Source organism: Acipenser ruthenus, chromosome 3 (genome assembly GCF_902713425.1).
Source record: "Acipenser ruthenus chromosome 3, fAciRut3.2 maternal haplotype, whole genome shotgun sequence".
NCBI classification, from domain to species: Eukaryota; Metazoa; Chordata; class Actinopteri; order Acipenseriformes; family Acipenseridae; genus Acipenser; species Acipenser ruthenus.
In genome coordinates this window covers 11,139,527-11,164,993 of record NC_081191.1, presented here as the reverse complement: position 1 = coordinate 11,164,993, position 25,467 = coordinate 11,139,527, and the positions used below count along the sequence as shown (strand labels likewise).

At 39.3% G+C, this 25,467-nt stretch overlaps 1 protein-coding gene across 5 annotated transcripts in view; it reads left to right on the top strand.

Annotated features, from left to right (window-relative positions):
- The window catches only part of LOC117394423 (cytoplasmic dynein 1 intermediate chain 1), a 102,782-nt gene that overhangs the window by 72,550 nt on the left and 4,765 nt on the right, over positions 1 to 25,467 (top strand). For all 5 annotated transcript variants that reach the window (XM_033992683.3, XM_033992679.3, XM_033992681.3 and 2 more), the window contains 6 exons: positions 1,450 to 1,596; positions 2,562 to 2,675; positions 3,376 to 3,509; positions 7,318 to 7,462; positions 14,498 to 14,638; positions 23,975 to 24,100. In XM_033992683.3, the coding sequence (XP_033848574.1) occupies positions 1,450 to 1,596; positions 2,562 to 2,675; positions 3,376 to 3,509; positions 7,318 to 7,462; positions 14,498 to 14,638; positions 23,975 to 24,100 (807 nt within the window). The remainder of the gene's footprint in view (positions 1 to 1,449; positions 1,597 to 2,561; positions 2,676 to 3,375; positions 3,510 to 7,317; positions 7,463 to 14,497; positions 14,639 to 23,974; positions 24,101 to 25,467) is intronic.

Sequence of the window (25,467 nt, the reverse complement as noted above, 5' to 3'; positions counted from 1 at the left end):
AGTGGAATTCTGGTATAGTTGTTTTTTTTTTTTCTTTGCATGATAACTGTTACAGTAAAAACACAAATCTCGGGTATGTTAAAACAATTCCCTGACAAGTATTTTTTAATTTAATGTCGAGTCTACCCAAGACCACCCACACACGTTTACAGCAGCACGTTGTATTTGCTATAGATACTCAGCATTGTAGTAGAATGTTTTCCACACTCTTGCCTAATAAAGTTGACATATTAAGAGCATTTAGATATCTTGTTCTGGGTATTTAATCCGTGTGGCAAAGTGCAGAGCGGATTAATCACACAGACAACGTTACAGGTGCAAGGGTGTTTATTCAGTTTATTAAATGTCCAGAGCCTTGAGGCAAACCTGCAAACAATAATAGTGTTGGAAGTGGTACAGCGGCGTGTATCACTTCTGATTTATAATCCCACGGGTTTGACCCGTAACCCAAAGTCCAGTTCCTTCACCCACACAAAACACAAAACACAGACACAATTTCGACAGTGCGTGATTTTAGTGCCAGTGGTGAAAAAGACAGTTCCTGTAGTGGAAAGTTGAGTGGTGAGGTCCGGGTTTTTCGCTGGCCTGCGGCTGCAGCTCCGGATCGTGCTTAGTATTCTTTAGTGACAAAACGACACACAAGACACACAGTGTTAATACACAGACACGCAAAACACTCACGGTTCTTTAGGACACAAAAACGGGCTCCTTCTAGGTTGTTTGATTTAACCATATGCAAAGGAACAGATCACGTACTCTACCCCCCTATTTATATCCTCGCTCATGACCCCTAAGTTAACGAGCGCAACCGCTCCTCCAATCCTCGGATGCCACACCGTTTACCGTCGGGGTCATGGAGTTTGGATACCGTAGCTCCGTTCCTCTCCTAAATGACCGACTTCCACCTACCCTACGGAATAAATTGTTGTGCCATTTAATTAAGGGTACTCTGTTCCTCTTGCACTGTGCCCTCACAGGTCGAGAGGGAGATCTAACACCAAGAATCATTCGATCTCTGTCACAATCAGTCATTCAGTTTTGGGTGTTTTTGAATTGACCATCAAACATCTTTCTCTTATTTATTTAGCTGACATGGTGCTGCTAGACTTTTATCACTCAAGGTTAAATTCTGCAATGTTTTTCCAATTCATTAAGCTTAACGAGTTCTGGTTGTTTTCCCGAAATGTTTAAACCACCAGGTTTTTGAGAATGAAAAAAGGGGAAAAGAAATACATAAGAAGTATTTTTTTCTTCTCTGTTTGGTATTTTTCTTTTGTTTTTAAATAGTTTGTAAAAAGTGTCTGAAAATAAAGACACGTTACAAAAGAGACAAAAGTTACAAATACATAATATGTATAGGATTGGGCAGTTAATCAGTACAAAACCCCAACCCTGCAACCTCTCTGATTTTCAAAAACATAATTATGTTTTTCTGTTTTTTTTTTTCAGTCTTCTGTGATGTCAGTCTGCTTTGCTCGATTTCACCCAAACCTGGTTGTTGGTGGCACATACTCAGGGCAGATCGTTCTGTGGGATAACCGCAGTCACAGAAGAACCCCAGTACAGCGAACGCCTCTGTCTGCTGCTGCTCACACTGTAAGGAGAAGCAAAGGTGTATTCTTAAATGATAAAAGTCCTTGGTGTTGAATGCTGCAACTGATTGACTTGTATATGACTGTAATAGTACTTATGTAACTGTGAAAAACATGCTAAATTCTATAATAATGACCTGCCATCCTTAAGTATTTCCTTTGTGACGGTGAAGCATTAAAACAGCATTGCATAACTTATATTGTTCATGTACAGTACAACTCCATTTGCTGACAGTAATTATTCCCGTCTAGAAATGGAATGAATGTATGAGATAAGTAGGGAGGTTGAGGTGCAGTGGTAGTCCTAGGCAACCTAGGTATTGTGTGCTGCTGTAAAATTCTAAAATGACATTTTGATATTCTGTTAGTCATGTCATTATATTTGGTTATACAATGCTGAAAAGATGGGTAATATTCATATGGTTTTGTCCACATTTCCTTGGTGTATATTATACAAGGGCAACTTACTGATTGTTTTACAAACAAACCAAATGACAACAAAAAACAGATATACTGTATTCAGTATTAAACTAGAAAACATTATAACTAGTCCATTATCACGCTGAACAAAAAACATATTCAGGACCTAATAAAGGAGGCCAGCGTGAATGTTGCTGTCACTTTAAAGCATTGGTTATGTCAAAGTAATGTATAAAACATAACTGAATAACATGAGGTGGTATGTGTTGTGTTTGTTTGTGTATGTATTTCTCTTTGCAATGAGATACATTTTATACAGCTTTTGAATTCCAACACAGAAATCAGATCTGGAGATAGCAATTGGAGAACTACTCTGCACTTCACTTTATCAGGCCATAACACCTATTTACTCATTATCTACGTTGCAGGTTAACTTTACAGCATAACTTTAGTTGAGTGCAAGTTTGATTGTGGTTAACACAAAGTTAACCAAAAGTCTAAAATAGGTTGTTAAATAGACTAATATTATCTGTATTTTTGTCTCCAAAGCACCCAGTGTATTGCGTAAATGTGGTCGGGACTCAGAACGCAAACAATCTTATTACAGTCTCCACAGATGGCAAAATGTGTTCATGGAACTTGGATATGCTCTCCCAGCCGCAGGTAGATTTTATTTTTTATTTTTTCCAAGCAAAATCTTAAATGGAGTTTTGATTTCTGTACAAATTGAGATGCCTTCAGACAGTCCAAATCAATTTCCTTTAACACAGTATGCCACTGTAGTTAATAGCATAACAGTGGGGTCTTGTTTTAGACAACCTGTATCAAATTACATTTCTGATAACAAAAATCTATTCCAATTACCACTTTAAACTACTTCACTATATTCACCATTTCTTCTCTGCATTGTTCTCTCTGTGCATGGTAATGGAATTTATGTCATGAAGAAAAATGTGCTTCATATTGAGTAGAACATTTTTGCTCAGGTGTAAAATATGCATTCAAATCGGTGTGTTTTATTTCTTTATAAATATATCCAGTTCTTTTTATTGTCATACTGTAAGAATATCTACATCCGTGATCTTTTTAACCTTTACAGAGAGTATACAGTGAGAGACACAGTGTGAAGGTAAAAGGAAGCTCAAAACTTTGACAAAATGTCAAGAAAATAGGATAAAAGCCATCACTATTGACACAGAGAAGGATGAATATTTGTCTAGATTTTTAAAAAAAAAGTTGAAGCGGGTTGAAAGAAATCCACATTGGCCGTGAACATTATCCGTTTATGGCCTGATCTTATAAATTAGCTTGATGCCCATAATACAATAAAACACTAACCATTAAAAATGACTGATGTTACCAGGAGAGCATGGAGCTGGTGTACAACAAGTCCAAGCCTGTGGCTGTGACAGGCATGGCCTTTCCAACAGGAGATGTTAACAACTATGTGGTTGGGAGTGAGGAAGGTACAGTTTACACGGCATGTCGTCATGGCAGGTAAGGGTCCAAACTATTGAATGTGACATTTTCATAGTTTGTAGTTTTCTTTACAACAAAAGTAACGTAGACACATTGCCAAAAGATATTCTCATTATTAACAGTTGATCATTGAGGATAAACATAAAAAAGAAAGTCAGTAAATGTTCTGATTCCCATTACAAGACCATTCGTTTCTTGTTTTGTTTATATTTATAAATGCAGGTATGATGGTTATGTTACTGCAGACTGAGAGAACCACACAATTCCCAGCTATTCACCCAATTTGTTCTACCTAGGATCCTTGGATTCGAGATATAGTCAAATTGGAATCAGCTTAGTAGTTAGCTGTAAGCAAGCCCCTTCGTTTTCGGTTTAATCCGATTTTTACCGAAAAATTCCCAGGTTTTACAAGAACGATGATTCGATTTTTACCGATTTTCACCTGAATTTTGTATCAATCAAGTGCATAAAAATAGAAATGCAATACATTGCATTACATGTGTTATATTAATAATAAATGAGTCTACGCATATATGCACAGCTGCTTGTTGAAGTAAGGCAGTGCAGATGAAGATATACACACATAATACAAGCAAGCACGCTCAGAGGTGCGTGTGCATCTGTGCGTACTGATGAATCTCACACACACCACGTACACAATTCAATTCATCACACCAGCAGTAGCAGTTAATGGTTTTAAAATAAAATGGGACGAAGAAGAAAAACTATATCAGAGTACTGAGTGTTTGACCTGCAAATGGTGTTGCATCAAAATTGACACTCATGCAGACCGGATTTAAGAACATCTGGAGAGCAAGCGACACTTACGACTAAAAGATGGCCAAATTAGAAATCAGCATGCATTGGAATCATCATTCATGCAGGCACGGCAGAAAGGTCAAGATCAGCACGATGCAGGAAGTGAATTTGTCCGTGCTCTTTGTTTTTCAGGGCAGCTGCTAGGCCTTGCTGCCGGTCCTTTAGGGGAGTTTGTACGAAACTTCTGTCCAGCTGCAAAATCCTTGCCAAATTCAATCAACCTGACCAAGAAATATTTGGGGAAGAATGATGTTGCCCTTACCAACAAAATTAAAGAGCGGTTGACTAGAAATGTGGTTAGTTCTTTGATTTTTGACGAATCGCATGTTCTCGACTGCCCTACCCTGGTGATTTTGTTTTCATTTTTTGATGTTGTGGAGAAGCCTGCGCTCATTGTGGCTGATTTGGAGTTTGTAACATCAGCAAATAGTAAAACAGTTGCAGCGTGCGTCAGTAAGATTTTAAATTAATATTCACTTACCTGGAGGGATGTGGCAGCAGTGAATTACGACTCAGCTCCTCACACAGGACATAAAGCTCAATGAACAGTAATGTTGTTGAAGCTGACACCCTGGGATCCTTCAAGAAGCTGCTTAATGAGATTCTGGGATCAATAGTTTACTAACAACCAAACGAGCAAGATGGGCCAAATGGCCTCCTCTTGTTTGTAAACTTTCTTATGTTTTTATGTTCTTATGAAAAACCTGAATTGATTAGTTTGTCTTGCCCAGCTCACCTGCCCGTGGCTGTCTCTCATGCAACAGGTATTCCAAAAATGGCTGTTTATAGAAGTTCGTAATTGGTGTTGGTGCAGTTTTCAAGCATTCCTGTAAAACAAAAAAACTCTTCTATGATGTCTGCGAAGAGATTGCATTTGAATTCAGTCTTCCAATTGCCATTGTACCGACTAGATGCTTTAGTCTGTATTTGGCTGCACAGAGTGTTCAGAAGGCATTGGGTGTTTTAATGCGTTTTTTGGATAACAAAGAGTTCAACAGTGGAAAAGCTCAAAACTCAAGCAGCTACGCAAGAAACTAGGCAAAGCCTCCGTACAAACCTTGAATTCCCGATTTAAACACTTCAGCCATTGCACAAAGCACAGAAGAAACTGGAATCCTGTTCAAGAGGAAAATTCTCTAATACGGAGGTGTATGGCATTCTGGTTAACAATATCTCTGCAGAACTTTCTCACAAAAGCACATCTGGGGAGATTCCAGAAAAAAAAAACAATCTTTTCATGTCCATGTTGCCAGTCAGTGAGCAGGACATACTTGCAAATGCTTTCAAAAGTTTTCACAAAGCGCTGTCAAAGAAGTGAGAAGCTAATGTCACTCGCAATATGTCCCCTGAAGCTTTTCACAACAAATCATCATTCTGGAAAGTAATTATGCTGTTTGACCCTCATCGCAAAAGTGTGGCCTCAACTGATAAATGCATAGAGTATGCTCGTATAATCTCCCCCTTTGTGGCACCTAACGAAGAAAGTGCTAATCTAGAAAGTGAATTTCAAGCGTACATGGCAATGCCTTCCTCAGACAACCACGCATTGACTCCTCATGAATTCCCGAAAATCCACCGCACCGACTTTCCAATGTTGAGCTGTGCTGCTTCTCGCACCCTCAGTGTTCCACCTGGCTCAGATGATGTGGAGAGAGTATTTTCGAAATGTGGCTACATCCAAGACTGCAGGAGCATTGGAAAATACACTTTAAGAAAACTGCTGCGAGCCTGTGCTTCGCAGGAGTTCTGGAAACTTTACTAAAGCCCAGACAAAATCAAGCACCTGGCAGGTAAATCTGTCTAAAATGCAAAACGTTTTTATTGGGGATTAGAGATATATTGTTTTTCTTAAACTCAAGAGGTGACATAAACTGTTTTGAGTTATTTTTCAGTTCTAGCAAGTTTCCATTTGTCAAAGCATCTCCTTTTTTTCCTTCTGTTCACCAAAATAAACCCTGATATTTACCCAGAAATCATGAGTCATTTTATTGCACCGACTTTCACCCATTTTTTGTTGTTGTAATAAACACTGATAAATTCCCGGGAAAAAGAAAATAAAATAAAAACAAAAAACAAATGGGCTTAGCTGTAAGTGAGGGCCTGCTGACTGGAGAAGATCCTGTTTAAAAATCACCATGGAGACATCAGTTAGTTACCATGTCCCATTGTCCCTGTTGTGCATTGCACCTCTTTAAACAGTAACAAGGGGATTCTATCAATGATTGTTTGGCACATTAAAGTAACGTTTAGCAAGGTCATGTAATGTTGCTTTGGTAAAGTAAATTACAATTCACCATTTCTAACATGCACGCTTAAGTAAAAAAAAAATAATGACGCTATACTAGAGAGGAGAATTACAAAGTAAAATCCAACCAAAAAAAGTATTAATAGCAATCGGTAAGCAGATCAAGTAGGGAATGTTGTGGCCTCCACCCCTTTGCTCTGCTATTAGGTTTCCTGCATGGCTCACATGAGTCAGTAACAATTAAGATAATACAAAAATGTATAAACAAAGCTGTTTTTTTATCTTTTACTGGAAACTGTGTATTTTGTTTCAATTTAGGAGTAGGCAAATTTGTTTTCATAAAAAGAAATATCCCCAATGCTTTGATATTCGAAAATAAATGTAAAACAAATTATATCATGAGTCGTGCATATTCTTTAATAAAATAAAAATGTGCTGCATAACAGCTAAAACTCTTCCCATTCCCCAATATATGAAAATACATTAACACGTAACAGAATGAAAACATGTATTCTTGGAATCGCTTTTGTGTAATAATTATTCATATCTGAGACAAAGTGATTTAAAACCCCACTTAGTATTTATTTTGTTTGAAATGCTACTTCTGTCATATATTCTGCTACTGACATTGTACTGTATAGAAAGAAGCCCCAGGTCTAGTTAACACATGGGGGTTTAATCTGGCATGCACAGGCCAGTCCATTTTATTTACACTGCGCACATTTGTAACATCATTCTTTATTTTTTTTAAATTTTTTTTAGTAAGGCTGGTATTGGTGAGATGTTTGAAGGTCACCAGGGTCCTGTTACTGGCATCAGTTGTCATATGGCAGTCGGCCCCATTGACTTCTCCCATCTTTTTGTCACTTCATCATTTGACTGGACAGTCAAATTGTGGACCACAAAGGTAAGACACATTGTAAAGGTTTTAAATATATACAAAATAATGAGTACAGAACTTTGCAGTCCAAAAAAGTCTGTAGCCTGTGCACGTTGTTTGCAGCTATATTAAAAATGTTTAAGGATTAGTTAAGAACAGGGTCATTTGCAATTAGTACTGTCAACACTACTTTAAATATAGGGCAGAGGCAGCAAAAGCCAGACTTTACAAGATGTTTGAAAATGCTGAGCTCGTTCATTTAATCTAAAAAATGCCACAAGGCAGATATTTCGAAGACAATATCTTAAATGAAAGACACATTGAAATACCCTGGTTACTAAAAACTTGAAAACTCTGGCTTGCCTCATTACATTTGTAACAATAAAAAATCTGATTTTTTCACTGCCCCTTTGCTCTGGAGCACTTCGCTGTAATTTGTTTAGATACCACATTCAATACAGAATCATAGAACTTACCGAACAGTAGTGAAAACGTAAACATGAGGTATCAACCACTATCATATATTCAAACTGGAATAAGCTATGTCGTTTTTTTATTTGGAAACAAATACTATGTATATGCTGAGGTGGATCCAGTCAAAGACGTTTGTACTGAATCTGATGTTACAGTTTGAAAGGTTAGAATTTTATAACACCCTCATTCCAAGCGAAAATGACTAGGTGGGAAAGCCTGGATGTGACAGGGAACAGTTAACAATTGAAGGAAGAGAAAGAATATAGTTTAATGCAATTTGTCAGATGATGCAGCCTTCATTTGAATTAAAATAGTTCTTAGTTATGCCATATATTGAAAGAAATGTTTCAGAATTTAAAAAGTTTATATTGTTTTAACTTGCATTAATGAACTTCGCCAGCAAATTTGAAAACTGTGCAATATATTTTTCTTTGTTAGAATGGCACCTCCTCAGTATAAGTCAATTTTCAGTAAATTACTTATTTTGATTAAATTAAGTCAGGGTTTTATTTGAATTCTCACATTTTATGCTTTTTGTGCATGTCCAAGATGGATTTGATCAGCATATTCAAATGTGTCTGCGTTTGATATAGAAACGACTGTGATAAATACATCATTAATGTGTGGCTCTAATTCCTATAAACCAAAGGAAGGGTTTATGTTGTTGATGCAGGAGGAGATACTGGTTGTGTGATTATGTGTTTATATGTAGATGCTTTTTGCTTGGCTACCAGCAGTGAACTGTGTCCAGTGTGAAGAGGAAGGAAGGAGAGCTGATTTCTTGTCAGAGGTTCAAACCCACACAGATAGAAGGGCGGAGCTGCTTGCTCAGACATGATTCTCTGTCTCTGCCCTTTAGCCTTGGAGACAGAGGTCTGGCCTGTTTCCACCAAAAAGAAAACGGATTGTGGTATTTGTAGGGTGGATCAAACTCAAGGTTATGGCAGAAAATAGCTAGGTCTTGTATTTTAAGATTGAGACCAGGGGATTAGAATAGAAGCTACAGTTATAAAGTTGCTGCGGTGATGATGTATAGATATATATAATGTATTAGCTCTTACTTGTTCTAATGCATACAAAATGTAGCTAAAATATGTGGTAACCTCTCAGACCAATTGATCTTATTCTACATATAAAACAGCAAGTATATTTAGATACAGTTTCTTGTTACACACAACATTTAGCATGCAGTTTAGCATTAGTTACAGCTGGCCCGCTAACCATATAACACAGGGTGACCATACGTCCCCGTTTTCCGGGGACAGTCCCCGGATGAGGTACTGTGTCCCCGGTTCACAAAGCTCGTCCCTGAATAAACTTACTATTAATTTCTCGCATTGGTCTAATGTAATGTAAATACGTTAGAGAGAAATATCCATGTTTCTATCATTAAATTACATCCAACCGCTTTCTTGATTCATCACTGACATTCGTAGTAACCAATCAGGTTTTGAGTTTAGTTGACGATCCAACCTTGACAGAAATTCCTGCCACTCAGTTTCTTTGTATAATCACTGACATTTTACTGACTGTAGCCTATCGGTCTAGTTTGTTGAGCTGACCCGCTCTTGTTTCACCTACCAGTAAATCCAGCTTCAGTACACACTGGAGCGAGTGTGAAGTACTAGACTTAAGAGGACATTATTTAGATTACATTTTTTAGATTGTATTTTTGTCTGAAAAAAAAACAAAAAAAACGTGCTCGGTTTAGATAGGCCAGCTGCATGGCATGAAAATAAAAAAAAACAGCTGCATGAGGATTATACGAGGATGGCGAGGGAGTAAGTCCAAACCTTTATTATAATATATAGTACAATATTTAAGTTTAATATCCTGTTTTTAGATCGTTGTCCCATTTTTCATGAATGCCAGTGCTATGGGCATTAATAAGTGTTCTTGCTTATTGCGTATGTAAATTTGTTAAACAGTGTTGAAGAAAAAATCCATCAAAATACAAATACATTTTTTTTATACTTTTTTTTTCCTTCTCTAAATTGACATGACATGAAAACCCATAACAGCATACTGTACAGTAGGATGTCAGTAAAATTCGATTTTATATTTTCAGGAATCTCCTGGTTATCCATATCCCAAAGTTCCCAGTATGTCCATGTGTAACCCTGGCTACTTAGCTTTGACTTGAAGGCAGCAGGAGATGTAGGCTCTTGCATATTGCATGTTTTGTTTAGTTTGGGGAATTTTTAAAATGTTTTTTGCAATTATTGCAGAGTGTGTGTGTGTTTCTGTAGGTTATATGCATATTTGTATTTCTATTTGTAATGAATATGTGCAGCTGTTCAAATATAAGCTGCTTCAATCTTGGCTGCTTTGCTGTGCTCCCATAACTGAGTGTCCCCAGATTTGGTTTACAAAATATGGTCGCCCTAATATAACATTACCGCATTGTAATATCAGTATAGACAGCACAAATCATGTCATAAAATAACTATTCTAAAACACTGCATCCATTTAAAATAGATTGTGTTATACCCTAACAGCTTACTTAACTCTTGAGATACTCGATTGTCTACACACCTGTTGGACAGAGAAGACATTATTGTATATGACTGTATGTTATTGGGTGTGTGATAGCACTTAGGTAACCCAATGTTATGCAGCTTGTGCCCAATTTGGAACAACTATTAGTATTTGGGGTATTTAGGAAGTCATTCAAGCTGTAAGTGAACAGTTAACCACTTCAGGATTTGCTCCTTTGCCTTCAAGAATGAATTCCAAACCTACCAGGAAGATTAACTAAAAATCAGTGTGCCAGTAACACTTAAACGATAACCAGTTGCATAGTTTATGCAAACCCTCAAAGCTAACCGGCTGACTTACTGACGCCCGTAACATTCAGGCGTCTGCCTTAACATATTCATCTTTCTTCCCTTTCCCCGAGCTAGACATTATGGTTCACAGTAAACCCCCAAACCAGTTATCAACCCTGTGTTGTTTGGTTCATGTATCAAACTCAACCATAAAGAATTCCCTTCCTTTGAAGGAAACCACGAAGAAGTAATCATCCCTGTATCTGCAGACAAGGCCTGCAGTCCTACACACACCTCCAGTGACTGATTCATGCTTATTTAGGGTTGTATCAAGTTTAACTTAATGTTTACACATGCTTTTTGTTCCTCTGCTTTATATGACAAATGTACAGTTTGCAGGTTCAATCAAACACTTGTACTTATATTTCTGTTTAAATTAAACTAAAAACCTCAAGTAAACAACAATAACAACAACAAAAAAAATCTTCCAAGATCTGATTTTTTTTAATTAGTTTTTTGTTTCACTTTCACATTACAGTATAATTACATTGTGCTGTACTAGACCATGCATTGTTTATTGTTGTATTAATTGGCTTGACAAGATGCAAAATATAATTGCATGATAGAGATGCATTTATGCAATAGGCAGATTTTCTGTACAGAATTTGAAAATAATATTTGTTTTGTTTTATTTTGCATAGTAACAGTTTTTTTTTTTTTTTTTTTTTTTTTTTTTTTTTTTTATTTCTCTTAATGCAGTCATTGCGCTTTATTTATCAATACAAAAACGGTGGTATTGTAGAAACAATTAACAGTTCAAAGTTCTTTTGAGCATAATGTTCTTTGGGACTTCAAAATCAGTGTCTCTTATTATAGCTTTCTGATTTCTCAAATGCTAGTCAAAACCTGCAAATGTGTAGAAATTCCTTTGTAAAGAGAATAAGCCACTTAATGTGTGGCGCCTCCTGGATTAAACATATTCTAACAGCACTGCTGCACATGCAAATTAACAGTAACAATGAGGTATGGAGTTTAACCAAAGACATGCATATACAGACGTGCTCAAATTTGTTGGTACCCCTCCACAAAAAACGAAGAATGCACAATTTTCTCTGAAATAACTTGAAACTGACAAAAGTAATTGGCATCCACCATTGTTTATTCCATATTTAATAGAAATCAGACTTTGCTTTTGATTTTTTATTCAACATAATATTGTAAATAAGAAAACAAATGAAAATGGCATGGACAAAAATGATGGGACCGCTAACCTAATATTTTGTTGCACAACCTTTAGAGGCAATCACTGCAATCAGACGTTTTCTGTAGCTCTCAGTGAGACTTCTGCACCTGTTAACAGGTAGTTTGGCCCACTCTTCCTGAGCAAACTGCTCCAGCTGTCTCAGGTTTGATGGGTGCATTCTCCAGACTGCAAGTTTCAGCTCTTTCCATAGATGTTCGATAGGATTCAGATCAGGACTCATAGAAGGCCACTTCAGAATAGTCCAATGTTTTGTTCTTATCCATTCTTGGGTGCTTTTAGCTGTGTGTTTTGGGTCATTATCCTGTTGGAGGACCCATGACCTGCGACTGAGACAGAGCTTTCTGACACTGGGCAGTACGTTTCGCTCCAGAATGCCTTGATAGTTTTGAGATTTCATTGTGCCCTGCACAGATTCAAGGCACCCTGTGCCAGGCGCAGCAAAGCAGCCCCAAAACATAACCGAGCCTCCTCCATGTTTCACTGTAGGTATGGTGTTCTTTTCTTTGAAAGCTTCATTTTTTCGTCTGTGAACATAGAGCTGATGTGACTTGCCAAAAAGCTCCAGTTTTAACTCATCTGTCCAAAGGACATTCTTCCAGAAGGATTGTGGCTTGTCAATATGCATTTTAGCAAATTCCAGTCTGGCTTTTTTATGTTTTTCTTTCAAAAGTGGAGTCCTCCTGGGTCTTCTTCCATTGAGCCCACTTTCACTCAAAAAGCAACGGATAGTGTGATCAGAAACTGACGTACCTTCACCTTGGAGTTCAGCTTGTATCTCTTTGGCAGTTATCCTTGGTTCTTTTTCTACCATTCGCACTATCCTTCTGTTCACTCTGGGGTCGATTTTTCTCTTGCGGCCGCGCCCAGGGAGGTTGGCTACAGTTCCATGGACCTTAAACTTCTTAATAATATTTGCAACTGTTGTCACAGGAACATCAAGCTGCTTGGAGATGGTCTTGTAGCCTTTACCTTTACCATGCTTGTCTATTATTTTCTTTCTGATCTCCTCAGACAACTCTCTCCTTTGCTTTCTCTGGTCCATGTTCAGTGTGGTGCACACAATGATACCAAACAGCACAGTGACTACTTTTCTCCATTTAAATAGGCTGAATGACTGATTACAAGATTGGAGACATGTGTGATACTAATTAAAGAAACTAATTAGTTTGAAATATCACTATAATCCAATTATTTATTATCTTTTCTAAGGGGTACCAACAAATGTGTCCAGGCCATTTTAGAATATCTTTGTAGAATCAGCAATAATTCATCTCTTTTCACAGCTTCTTTGCTTTATTCTATGACATACCAAAGGCATGCAAGTATACATGATAAAATAGCTTTTAATTTCATCACTTTTCAGGAGGAATGAAGCATTATTTCAATGAGCTGTAAGGGTACCAACAAATTTGAGCACGTCTGTATATATAGAGAGAGAGAGAGAGAGAGAGAGAGAGAGAAAGATAGGGAGAGAGAGGGAGAGAGAGGGAAAGATAGGGAGACAGAGGGAGAGAGAGGGAGTGGGAGATAGGGAGGGAGAGAGGGAGGGGGAGAGGGAGAGATAGAGAGGGAGAGTGTATCAGAATATGGGGATACATGGAGGAACCTGTCTATCTGTCCATACGCACATTCATTTAATGGATGCCACACATACATTTTTACATGTACACAATGAATGTAGCTCATTGGGTTTTTCTTTTTCAGGATGCTGAAAGCCCATACCAGGGGATACGACTTGGTCATTTGCTATTTATTTGTTCATTGCATCCCTACCTAACAGTGCTTGTTATTACTGCTTAGATTTGCTGTGAACTTCAGTGATGATAGTAATTATTTAGTTTAACCAGAGATCTTGGAATGCTACATCATTTTAGGTTGGTTAGCAATTTTGATGTGAACAAATTAAATACATGGATTATCGTGTTTTCATATTAAATAATAAGGTGACTAATGGCTACACATAAAAGCATTCATTGCATGCTAATGTGAAGCCACAAAGGAATGACTTAGAGAGAGTACCGTAGAATGTTTACTGTAGCACCATTAGGATATTGCACTGCTGACCCACAGGTAAGGACGAGCAAAGCTTGCAGCAGGTGAGTTTCATTCTAAGCCCTATAAAAAGAGCAAACTAGTCTGTTCAGTGCAGAATGTCTCTCTAGATGGCAGTCTGTGTCTGCTGTGATGCAGAATCCTTGGTACATTCCATGCACTGACTATTAATCACATACTATAGGAGAATTTCATCCTTTTCAGGTTGAACAGCAATGTGCATCAGTGTGCAAGCTGTCCTAAACGTATGCTTCTTTTACCTGTCTGGAATTTGTTGAGCAGTATTTTGGTATTCTTGGGTCTCTCTCTTTGTCTCTCTCTCACTCCTTGATTTAGTTGGCTCTCTAAACAGCTGTTACATTAAAGTTACAGTACACCTTGCAGTACTTTCATCTCCTGGGTTTTATGACACTTAACAAACGTGCAAAGATTTTAATTAGACTTGCCAGACAGCCCTAGGCTGCACTAGCGCCACAAAGTCTTAATGTTCTCCCCGCCTTACAGCACAACAAACCTCTCTACTCCTTTGAAGACAATGCCGACTATGTCTACGACGTCATGTGGTCCCCAGTGCATCCTGCACTCTTTGCCTGTGTGGATGGAATGGGCCGTTTGGATCTCTGGAACCTGAATAATGACACGGAGGTGAGTGCTCACAAACCCTGAAGTCTGTGTGTTACCAGCGGTGTGCTGGCAATCATCCATCAATTATTTCAGTACTTTCACTACATTTAACAAAATGAGTGCATCATAAGGTAATTGTATGGACCATTATGCATCAGAGAGAAAAAACAATAACGTATTATATTACTGATGTCTATTGCTTAATTCCATAGGTGTGCACACAGTGGCCTCCTAAATAGCCTGTTTGGTGGTTTAATTCAATACGGCACATGGTTATTCCAATGATAGTATGTTTTGACTTTTAAAATGTGACTGTGTTGTTCTTCTGCTTCTGTGGTACAGAAAACTTATGCACAGTATTTAATTTAAAGGATTATTATCATTCTGGAAAATACATTTAGCAGCCCATAGCATTTATATTATGATTTCCATTACACGAGAGTAGATGTTAAAACTTCATGCTGATTTGAACTCGGCTCTCGCCAAGATAAGCACCAACTAAGACGTAGCTTTACAGTAAACTAATGTGATCCATATGTGTCTCCATCCATTTACGTTTCCTTCCATATGATGATGTAGATATCCTTCTGTCTGGTGTTAATGGCTGAAGTGTAATGCTGGCTCCAGGGATCAGCTTATTTTGCCTCCCTGGCGCATCAGCACACACAACGGCTGCGATGCTGGCTCCGGGGATCAACCAAAGTGCGGCCTCCCCAGCGCATCAGCATGACAACCGTCTGGATTGAGCTAAGTAGGGTACATCTCTGGGGTTTTCAAGTGGGCACCTTCCATCCTCAGTGTTTCGTCGACTAGCCCACGACACCTCAAGAGGGCTCGACGGTGATTCTGGCGTCCCAGCATCACCCCCCTCCGTCCCCCACTCAACTCAGCCCAGCTTACTTACCTGTCCCCAGCCAGAATCTTTCCGTCTCAACCACAGCCAGTTGCTGCTCCTCTCTGCTGTTTCAGATAAGTTCTTCACTGTGCGACGCAACTCTTGGCCACTGAATCCGACGTCTCTGAGAAACCGGGTTGTAGAGTGTGCCACAAATCCTCGACAACCCACTTCCACTGGGTAAACCCGAACTCTCCATCCTCGCTGTTCCGCTTCAGTGGCTAGTTGAGCATACCGCAGTTTCTTCCTCTCATACGCCTCATCTACAGCATCCTCCCATGGCACTGTTAACTCTACCAGGTGAACAAGGCGTGCTGATCCAGACCACAAGACAATATCTGGTCGAAGGTTAGTGGTGGCAATCTCAGGTGGAAAAATAAGCCGTTGACCAACATCTGCCAGCATTTTCCAGTCTCTAGCAGCTTCCAGTTGTCCTGGGTGAGAATTGGTTTTAACACCTTTTCTTGGTGGTTGCTCTCCTGGGCGGAGGAATGTTGTCTTTTGTGTGTAATGTTTTGATGGAACAGGTGACAACTTATTGGTCATGTTACGCTTGTCTTCCAATGCTAAGGCCAAACATCGCAGCACCTGGTCATGGCGCCAAGTAAACCGTCCTTGGCTAAGAGCCACCTTACATCCTGTCAAAATGTGCCTTAATGTTGCAGGTGATGAACACAAAGGACATGAGGGATCCTCTCCTACCCAGAGGTTTAGGTTCTGTGGTGATGGGAGAACATCATATGTTGACCTGATGAGGAAACTGATCCTGCTCTGTTCCATTGACCATAGGTCTTTCCAGCCAATCTTGCGTTGTTCCACACTCTCCCATCTCATCCATTCTCCCTGCTTGGCCTGGGAAATGGCCTTTATACACCTCATCCTCTCCTCCTGCTTTTGCACCTCGTTGACTACCAGCTTCCTCCTTTGAGCTGGGGCCGCCTTGTGCCATGTAGGAGGAGTTGAACTGAAACCAAGACCCCCTCTTCCATGCTGAACTTGCCCCATGATATCACCAATTCGAAGGGCAGCCTTTGCATCTTCCACAGCTTTCTTTGCCGCCCACTTTCTTCCAGTTTTCAACACAGGTGCTGCCTCCCTTACGCATTTATCGCGTGACTCTACTAAAGTCATTTCCAGTCTGACCTTGGCGCACTTAAACTCCTCGGTTAGAGCAGAGACTGGTAGCTGCAGTATTCCTTTACCATAAAGTCCCACTCTGCTGAGGCAGCGTGGAACTCCCAACCATTTCCTGATGTATGAACTGATTAAAGCTTCCAGCTTCTCTACTGTTGTCAAAGAAACCTCGTACACAGTCAGTGGCCACAGCAACCTTGGCAGTAGACCAAACTGAAAGCACCAGAGTTTTAGTTTACCTGGTAGAGCGCAGCTGTCTATGCTCTTCAACCCTTCCACTGCTTGTTGTCTAACTTCTCCCACACGAACTGTGTCCTTTAGATCCCCGTCGTACCATCTCCCAAGACTCTTCACTGGCTTCTCAGACACTGTTGGTATTGCCTCACCATTAATGAAGAATGTTTTATCTACTACTTTGCCTTTAATTATAGAGATGCTCCTTGATTTAGTGGGCTTGAATTGCATTCGTGCCCATTCAATGTTATTGGTTAATTTGCCCAATAATCGATTAGTGCAGGCTACTGTTGTAGTCATGGTTGTCATGTCATCCATGTATGCTCGAATTGGTGGTAGTCGCATTCCAGAAGCCAAGCGCTCTCCTCCTACTACCCATTTTGATGCCCTAATGATTACTTCCAGTGCCATGGTAAAAGCCAGTGGAGAAATGGTGCATCCTGCCATTATTCCAACCTCTAGGCATTGCCATGTAGTGCTGAATTCTGAAGTTGAAAAACTGAATTGCAAATCTCCAAAATAGGCTTTCACTAAATTTGTTATTGTCATCGGTACACTGAAAAAATCAAATGCTGCCCAAAGTAGTTCATGTGGCACTGAACCATATGCATTAGCCAAATCCAGGAATGTCACATGGAGCTCCTTCCTCTCCTTTTTAGCTGATTGAATTTGTTGCCAGATCACATTGATGTGTTCTAAGCAACCTGGGAAACCTGGAATGCCCGCTTTTTGTATTGAAGTGTCAATGAAGCAGTTCTTTAATAGGTAAGCTGACAATCTCTGAGCAATAATGCTGAAGAAAATCTTGCCTTCTACGTTTAATAGGGAAATGGGACGAAACTGACTGATGCTTGTAGAATCTTTTTCTTTAGGTATAAAGACTCCACCTGCTCGGCGCCATGCTCTTGGTACAACCTGTTTTTCCCATGCCACTTTCATCAATTTCCACAGAATTCGTAGAACTCCTGAAGCACTCTTGTACACTCTGTACGGAACTCCATTAGGCCCTGGAGATGATGAAGCCCTTGCTTTTTTCACAGCTTGCTCTATTTCTTTCCACTTAGGTGCACAGTCCTCCATTTGGTATTCTGGTGGATTGATAGGTGGGATGTCTGACGGAATTGACATAGGCTCCTGCCTTTTTGAATCTGTATGTGTTTCCTCCAAATATCTCTCCAGCTCAACCTTAGATGCTTTTAGTGTGCCATTCTTCTCACTGGTGAATAACTTCTTTACAAATTTGAATGGCTCTTTATAAAAGTTAGCTCTCGCACGCTCCTTCTTTTTGTAGCGTTTCCGTAGGCGCTCAGCTCTGCGCAATGTTGCAAGCTTATCTTTTATGACCCTTTGTAAGAGATTGAGTCCCTCCTTCTGACTTTGTTCTGCTCTTCTCCATTGGTTCCTCAGCTGTCTCCTTTCTCTAACTAAGCGTTCAATCTCTTGCTGCCGTCTAGACTTTCCAGGAATAGTTTGTACTTTTTCCTTCCTATTTTCAACTCCAAACCTCTCACTTCCATATGCGTAGATGATGTCCCCAAATTTATCCAGCTTCTTTTCAACTGTTCCACTTAATCTTTCCAATGCAACGCAGAGATCTGTGTTTACTGTGTCCCATGCAGTTTTCTCACAAGCTCTTGGCCATTTAACTCCAGGCTTGTGCCCGTTGAGGTTCTTTTCTCTCTTATGCTGGTTTGTCTGACCGGGTTCACAAGGATCATTAGGTTCATCACTAACTGTGTCCATGCAAGTCCTCCTCACATCTATGACAGGGGTGCTGATATCCTGCGAACTGTGGTTTGCTTCCTGTCGCTGGATTTCATTCGACTGACTTGACTGACTTCGTAAGAAGTACTGATCAATGCGAGGCCCTTGTCCCTTCTCCCTCAAGCATTTCATTCTCCCTTGATGAATCTTCAAACCCCTGACCGTTGTCGCCTTGCTCCAGCCGCAGACACAAACCTGGAGTTCCATGTCTTTATTAACTGCAGATCTTGAACTAGTCTTTTGTGAAGTACTCTCCATACTCATATCCGTTTCCGTTCCTAAGTCGTTAACCGTGTTGTCCAACGTTGAGTCATCTTCCGCCCCCGCTCTCGCAGACTCTAGGGGTATTTTTCTCTTTAATTTCTTAGAAGCCTTGGGCGGGTGTCTCCAGCATCCTGTAAACACAGAGCTGGATACTGCCGACAAGGGTAGCTAACCCTTACCAGCCCCAATGGGGTCTCTTTCCTCCTGTCAGCTGTCTCTCCAGGCTGTCACAAGGTCTTTCCCTTGTTGCCAGCTGCACTATTCACAGCAGTCACTGGACGTATCCAGATCTTCATGATTTCCATTACACGAGAGTAGATGTTAAAACTTCATGCTGATTTGAACTCGGCTCTCGCCAAGATAAGCACCAACTAAGACGTAGCTTTACAGTAAACTAATGTGATCCATATGTGTCTCCATCCATTTACGTTTCCTTCCATATGATGATGTAGATATCCTTCTGTCTGGTGTTAATGGCTGAAGTGTAATGCTGGCTCCAGGGATCAGCTTATTTTGCCTCCCTGGCGCATCAGCACACACAACGGCTGCGATGCTGGCTCCGGGGATCAACCAAAGTGCGGCCTCCCCAGCGCATCAGCATGACAACCGTCTGGATTGAGCTAAGTAGGGTACATCTCTGGGGTTTTCAAGTGGGCACCTTCCATCCTAAGTGTTTCGTCGACTAGCCCACGACACCTCAAGAGGGCTCGACGGTGATTCTGGCGTCCCAGCATCACCCCCCTCCGTCCCCCACTCAACTCAGCCCAGCTTATATAATAATTTACCAGTATATGAAAACAATTCACTTGACAATAATTGGCAGTTTAGTGCTAATACAGTACATGTTTACAAGTCTCATTTAAAAAGGATGGGGTGATAAGGCGATGCTGTAGTCTCTCCAGTAAATTCTAAACCACTTGAAGGCACGCCTCCTCTTTTGAAAATCAAACATGTCGGCTATAAATAACAATGTGGTCAGGCAAGAAGAGGCTGCTGCTGACATGGCTGTCACTGTACTGCTTGAAAGAGAAGGCTTTTGGACACCTTTTTAATAATAAATCATACAGCTGGGGGGATGCAAGGAGGGTTGGCTGCCTTCACATTGGCTCTTCAATATAACGTTTGTTTTGTCTGTTGCCTTCATTCTAATTAACCTTTTAAACTAACTAATGATCATTCAACTAATAACTTGTAGACACTTACTAAAGACCAGTAGTACATCCATATAAGTTATAACAATACCTGGAAGATGTATTGGACCTTGCAGTGCTGTCTCCTATCTCCCCGGATCACTTGAAATAACTTTCAGTACTTTTTTGGCATTATGAACTGCATTGGGCAACTGTTGTACCCCAGTGGTATGTTTAGTATCGCTATTCTTTCTGGTCAGGTAGCAGCAGGGGTATCTCGATAAGAGTCAATAGATGTAGCTATTATTCTCATTCCCCGAGCTGTTGAGAGCTGAGGTAAGAACCAGGGTTTGGTTGTCATCATGTGACCTTTTCTTAACCAGGGGCCTGGTCATTCCAAACTGTCATTCCAGCATTTTGCATAGGCTGTTCATTCATTCATTCATTCATTATGTTCAGTAACATTGTCGTAATAATATAAACAAAGACTTACAAACATTTTTGCATTATTTAAATAGCAACCAACAAAAATGGCCCTTTCTGTATATTGCGTCAGAAAGAAATAGAACAGAATAGTACTTTTTTTTTTTTTTTTTTGACTAGTGTATGTCTTTCATATTATATTTAGCCTGAACTGTGATCAGGACCACAGGTTCTTCTGATAGCGGTCCCTGGAAACATTTCATACTATGGAGCATAAGATGGTTCCCAAAAAATTGGAAAATGTTTCTTTATTGTTCATGCTTTAAAAAAATTAACAACTTTCAACTGATACCAGGCTGTAGGCGTTTTATCATTTACAGTCAATGTCCTGTCTGTTGGACCAGTTCACTTTTTATTGGAATACCATGCCTTGGTTTACAACCCGAATTCTATTTTAATCCTGCAGTGCTTGGTCAAGCCATTACTCAAACTGAAATGGAGCTCAGTGTCAGTTTAGGACTGTTTTAGCACTGCATCTTTGTTGTGTGGAGGACAGAAGACCAAAAGCTTACAAAAAAGCTACGGTTGTTTTTAACTTGCTATACATTGTGATCTTGTTTATATCTAGTTACTGTACTGAAGTTATTTATTTTTCAAAAACTAGTTGAATAAACATCTGAGAACTTTGCACTATACCCTTCTGTGTTCCAGGTAACTACAGTACAGCCTACTAATCAACCCACAGTTAATCCAGTTTGCTGCGTGCAGCCCTTACCAAGGAAACACTTCCACTCATTCACAGCTGCACAAGCTGTTCTCTTGACAAAAAGGGAACCACTTTGATTACTGCAGTGTCTATGGAACAGAGTTAAAGGATGTCTTTGACTTGCCAAAGCTTCCTTTATGAGAAACATGCTGCAATGTTCACAGCATGCAGTCTTTTGTTATTAACATAACATTCCCCATTGCATGCTTTCAATTTGTGTTCAAATGATTTGCGAGACCTTTTTTCTTTTGCAGAAGTAAAGCAAGACAACTTGCTTCATGACTCCTAATATAGATTGAGGTTAGGTATTTTAATTCCACGTCCTATTGAAATCACCAGGGCTGTTCTGAGAGATTCACATCATGTTATCTTTTTTCTTCAATTAAGCTGCAACTGTCACCTCTAATATGTATTTCTAATGTACCCCATATCTAATCACACTTATATTTGTAATATTTTTGTAATACATTCTGACACATCGGTCTCATCCATGGCAAGACTCATAGCAACCTGTAATATAATTTTTTTTTTTTAGAAGAAAAATAACAATTAACAAACATGTACTCAAAAAGAGGGTATTTTAGATGTGGGTAGATGTAGTTTAATTGTGATTATTATTATTAGATTATTCCATTCAGAAATAGTGTATTTTACTGGGTAAAACAAAAAATCTAATTAACAAAATTATATATATATATATATTTACACATATATATATACACACACACACCTCTAACACCAAAATTGCTATATTAAGAAACCTAAGACGGCCAACCTTCGAGTAGCCCAAACATTCAAACTATTAACTAAACAATAGCTTGTGAATTCAGCTACATTCAATTGTATTAATAGATTAGATTTACATTAGCTGCAACAACTGATTTGGTTTTCACATAAATCTGTGATTATATGTATCTAGCCAAAGCATTTTTTTAATCAACAAAATGTGTTTATAAACTAGCATAGCTTAACTTTTGCGGTAAATGAAGAGGCTTGCGAACACAAAACATTATCTTACAACGTGTTGTGACCTGTTAAGTCTACTTTTGCCCACGTAGCTTGCTGAACAAAGCTTGCTGACTTGCTGAACAAAGATTTAATTGATAACTGTATAAAAGTGCGCTGCAACATGTTTGTTACCACTTTCCCACACGACACGAACCTTCTCTCCTGTGTATGTGGATGAGTGTGTGTAGTCCAGACCCAATGAGAAACTATCATCATTTATGGTTTCTAAGGAATAAAAAATGTTTTTAAAAAAGAAACATAATTTAATGTTACTTGCGCTATATGAGGTACCCTGACCCCTGAGCATTTTGCAAGCACGTAACGAACAAATTAAATCTCACGGCAGTCCGTTTGCTTGCGGGGCCCCCTAAAGGGTGGGGGCCCTAGGCGGCCGCCTCGCTCGCCTTGCCTTAAGGCTGGCCCTGCTTGCACCTGTGATATGGATTTCTCCATGCTGCGATAATGTCTGGAAAAGATGCTTACAAATGATATTTCAGCAGTTTAGTAGGCTCTTTGTTTTGTGTTGTCTTTTCTTCCAGCAGGTTACATAACTGAGTGATAACCTCTTTCATTATACTTTCAACCACAGTGATTCCTACTTGAGCTGTCAAAGAAACCTTAAAACTTTTTTTTAAACTACACAGCAACAGAAAGTTAAATATCATCACTGCAGCTACAATACTGCCATGAGGCAACTTGATGCCCAAATAAGACTGTCCCATAGTAAAAGCAAAGCAAATCTGAATAAGCATAGGCAAGCATTGTAAAGACCAGCAGCGTATGGTAAAGCATATTCAAAAGAACATAGCAAACCATTATCTCTGCCATGCACATCCATTTTATATATAGGTCTCAAATGTGCAGTTTTAAGAAAACACATGTTTTAGAAATCATGTATTTCCTTTTTTTTTTTTTTTTTTATAAATGTAGTCGTTGCCAATTATTTTTATTATTTTCTCCCAATTTGGAATGGCCAATTATTTTTATTATGCTCAGCTCACCGCTACCACCCCTCGGGAGGGCGAAGACGAACACACACTGTCCTCCGAAGCGTGTGCCGTCAGCCGACCGCTTTTTTTCACACTGCGGACTCACCATGCAGCCACCCAAGAGCTACAGTGTCGGAGGACAATGCAGCTTTCGGGCAGCTTACAGGCAAGCCCGCAGGCGCCCGGCCAGACTACAGGGGTTGCTGGTGCGCGGTGAGCCGAGGACACCCTGGCTGACCTAACCCTTCCTCCCCCCGGGCTACGCTCGGCCAATTGAGCACCGACCCCTGGGAGCTCCCGTCGGTCGGCAAATGTATTTCCATTTTGAAACGTGATATCTGGTACTACACCAGGTTAAAGAAATCTGTTTGCAAGCTGCTTTTAGACTGTCTTACACTTCCTGGGTAATTTCTCTTGGAGGGTGCAATTGTCATTCACTGGCTTCTTTCCTGGCAATAACCAATCAGCTGCTTCCCCTATCGACTTAGATACCTTCAGCCAGTATAATGCTTTGACCCAGAAATGACCAAGTAAAGCAGTAGCAGACTTCCTGGAAGACAAGGCAAGCAAACTGAGACTTAGTGTAGTACTAGATGTCAGTTTTTTAATAATGTTTTCTATAACATGCATTTCTTTCAACACTCTACACTGGAGACTAATGGAAGTACAAAATGGGTAAGATTTATAGAATTGTTTTATTTGCTACTACAATTACTTTTACATGATGGATTCTTGTTATGTGTTTAATAGGTGCCAACTGCTAGTGTGACAATTGAGGGGGCTTCTGCCCTGAACCGGGTCCGCTGGGCGGCGACAGGTAAAGAGGTGGCAGTCGGGGATTCGGAGGGTCGAGTCTGGATCTACGATGTTGGAGAGGTAAAAAAAAAAAAGTGTCAACACTGGGGTGTATTGTATTGCGTCATCTGTTGTAATTACTCTTTGAAAATGTGTGGTGTCTTTCACATGCAGAATCTTGATCATGTTTATTATGAAGCAGACATATTAAAAGACATTTGAATTGATGGACAATATTGTGAAACCTTATTTATTTATTTTTTGTTGTTTATGGGATAAAATGTGTTCACGAATAGCCTGCTATAAATACTATTGGCTGGTTTCACAGAACCTAATAAGCACTGAGCTTCTGCTACTATAACTAAAACAGCATTAGGTAGTCCATTAATAGTGCTAGTCAGGGTCTGTGAAAACCATAAATCTAATAATACCAAATAAAACCTTACAATAATAATAATAATAATAATAATAATAATAATAATAATAATATTCCACATGTTTAAACTTTAACCATAAAAAAACAACAACCCAGAAACAAATCTACACCGCAAATGTTTGAAAGGTAAAGCAACACATATAATTCCATACTAAGCTAAGAAGCTAAGAGCTTCTTTGACAGCACGACATATTTTATTGCTTGAATGATAAATAGCTAAATTATAATAAGTGTTTTTAATTGTTCTACTGAAAACATCATTGTAAAAGTCGAACCAATATCCTTACGTAAATCTGGAGTGTACAATATTACTATATGCGCCAGGCTCACTAACTGCGGAATGAACTTCCTCATCTTGGTAGAGCTGGCTCCTTTGACTGGGTTTATTTCATTGTGGGTTTTTTAAGATATTCTAATTTTAGTTTTCTGAATCAGTATAATTGGAGTCTGACTGCTTTAAAGTGTGGTTTAGGGTTAATGATCATGGGCGGTCATCAATGAAGCCACTAAAGTTAAAGGGTTTGATGTTTTAACATTGTGGGGGATTAAAAAAAAACAAAAAAAAACATACACTGCAGTCTGTCAGGAGGCATGTTGGTAGCAAACTTTGTATACCCTACATTTTAAAGAAAACATTTTCCAAGTACTTGCAAAACTGGTTTGTCATTTTCCTTTGGGATGTTTTTTTAGTTATATAGAATGCATACACGTTTCAGTCATGAGACATACAGGAGTTAAATCATTACACCGATGGAGGCATTAGCTGAAACATGTGTCTACTTACTGTTGTTTCATATCATAGTTTTATTGTTGCATCACTGAGTGTTTGAAGTAGTGAATCTCATAACACTTTTTGTACCGGCTGTATAGTTTTGTCAATATCAAATATCTCCCCCAGGTTCTTTTTTTTTTTATTTAGTCGTTGCCAATTATTTTTATTATTTTCTTCCAGTTTTGAATGTCCAATTATTTTTTATGCTCAGCTCACCAGTACCACCCCACAGGCACCCGG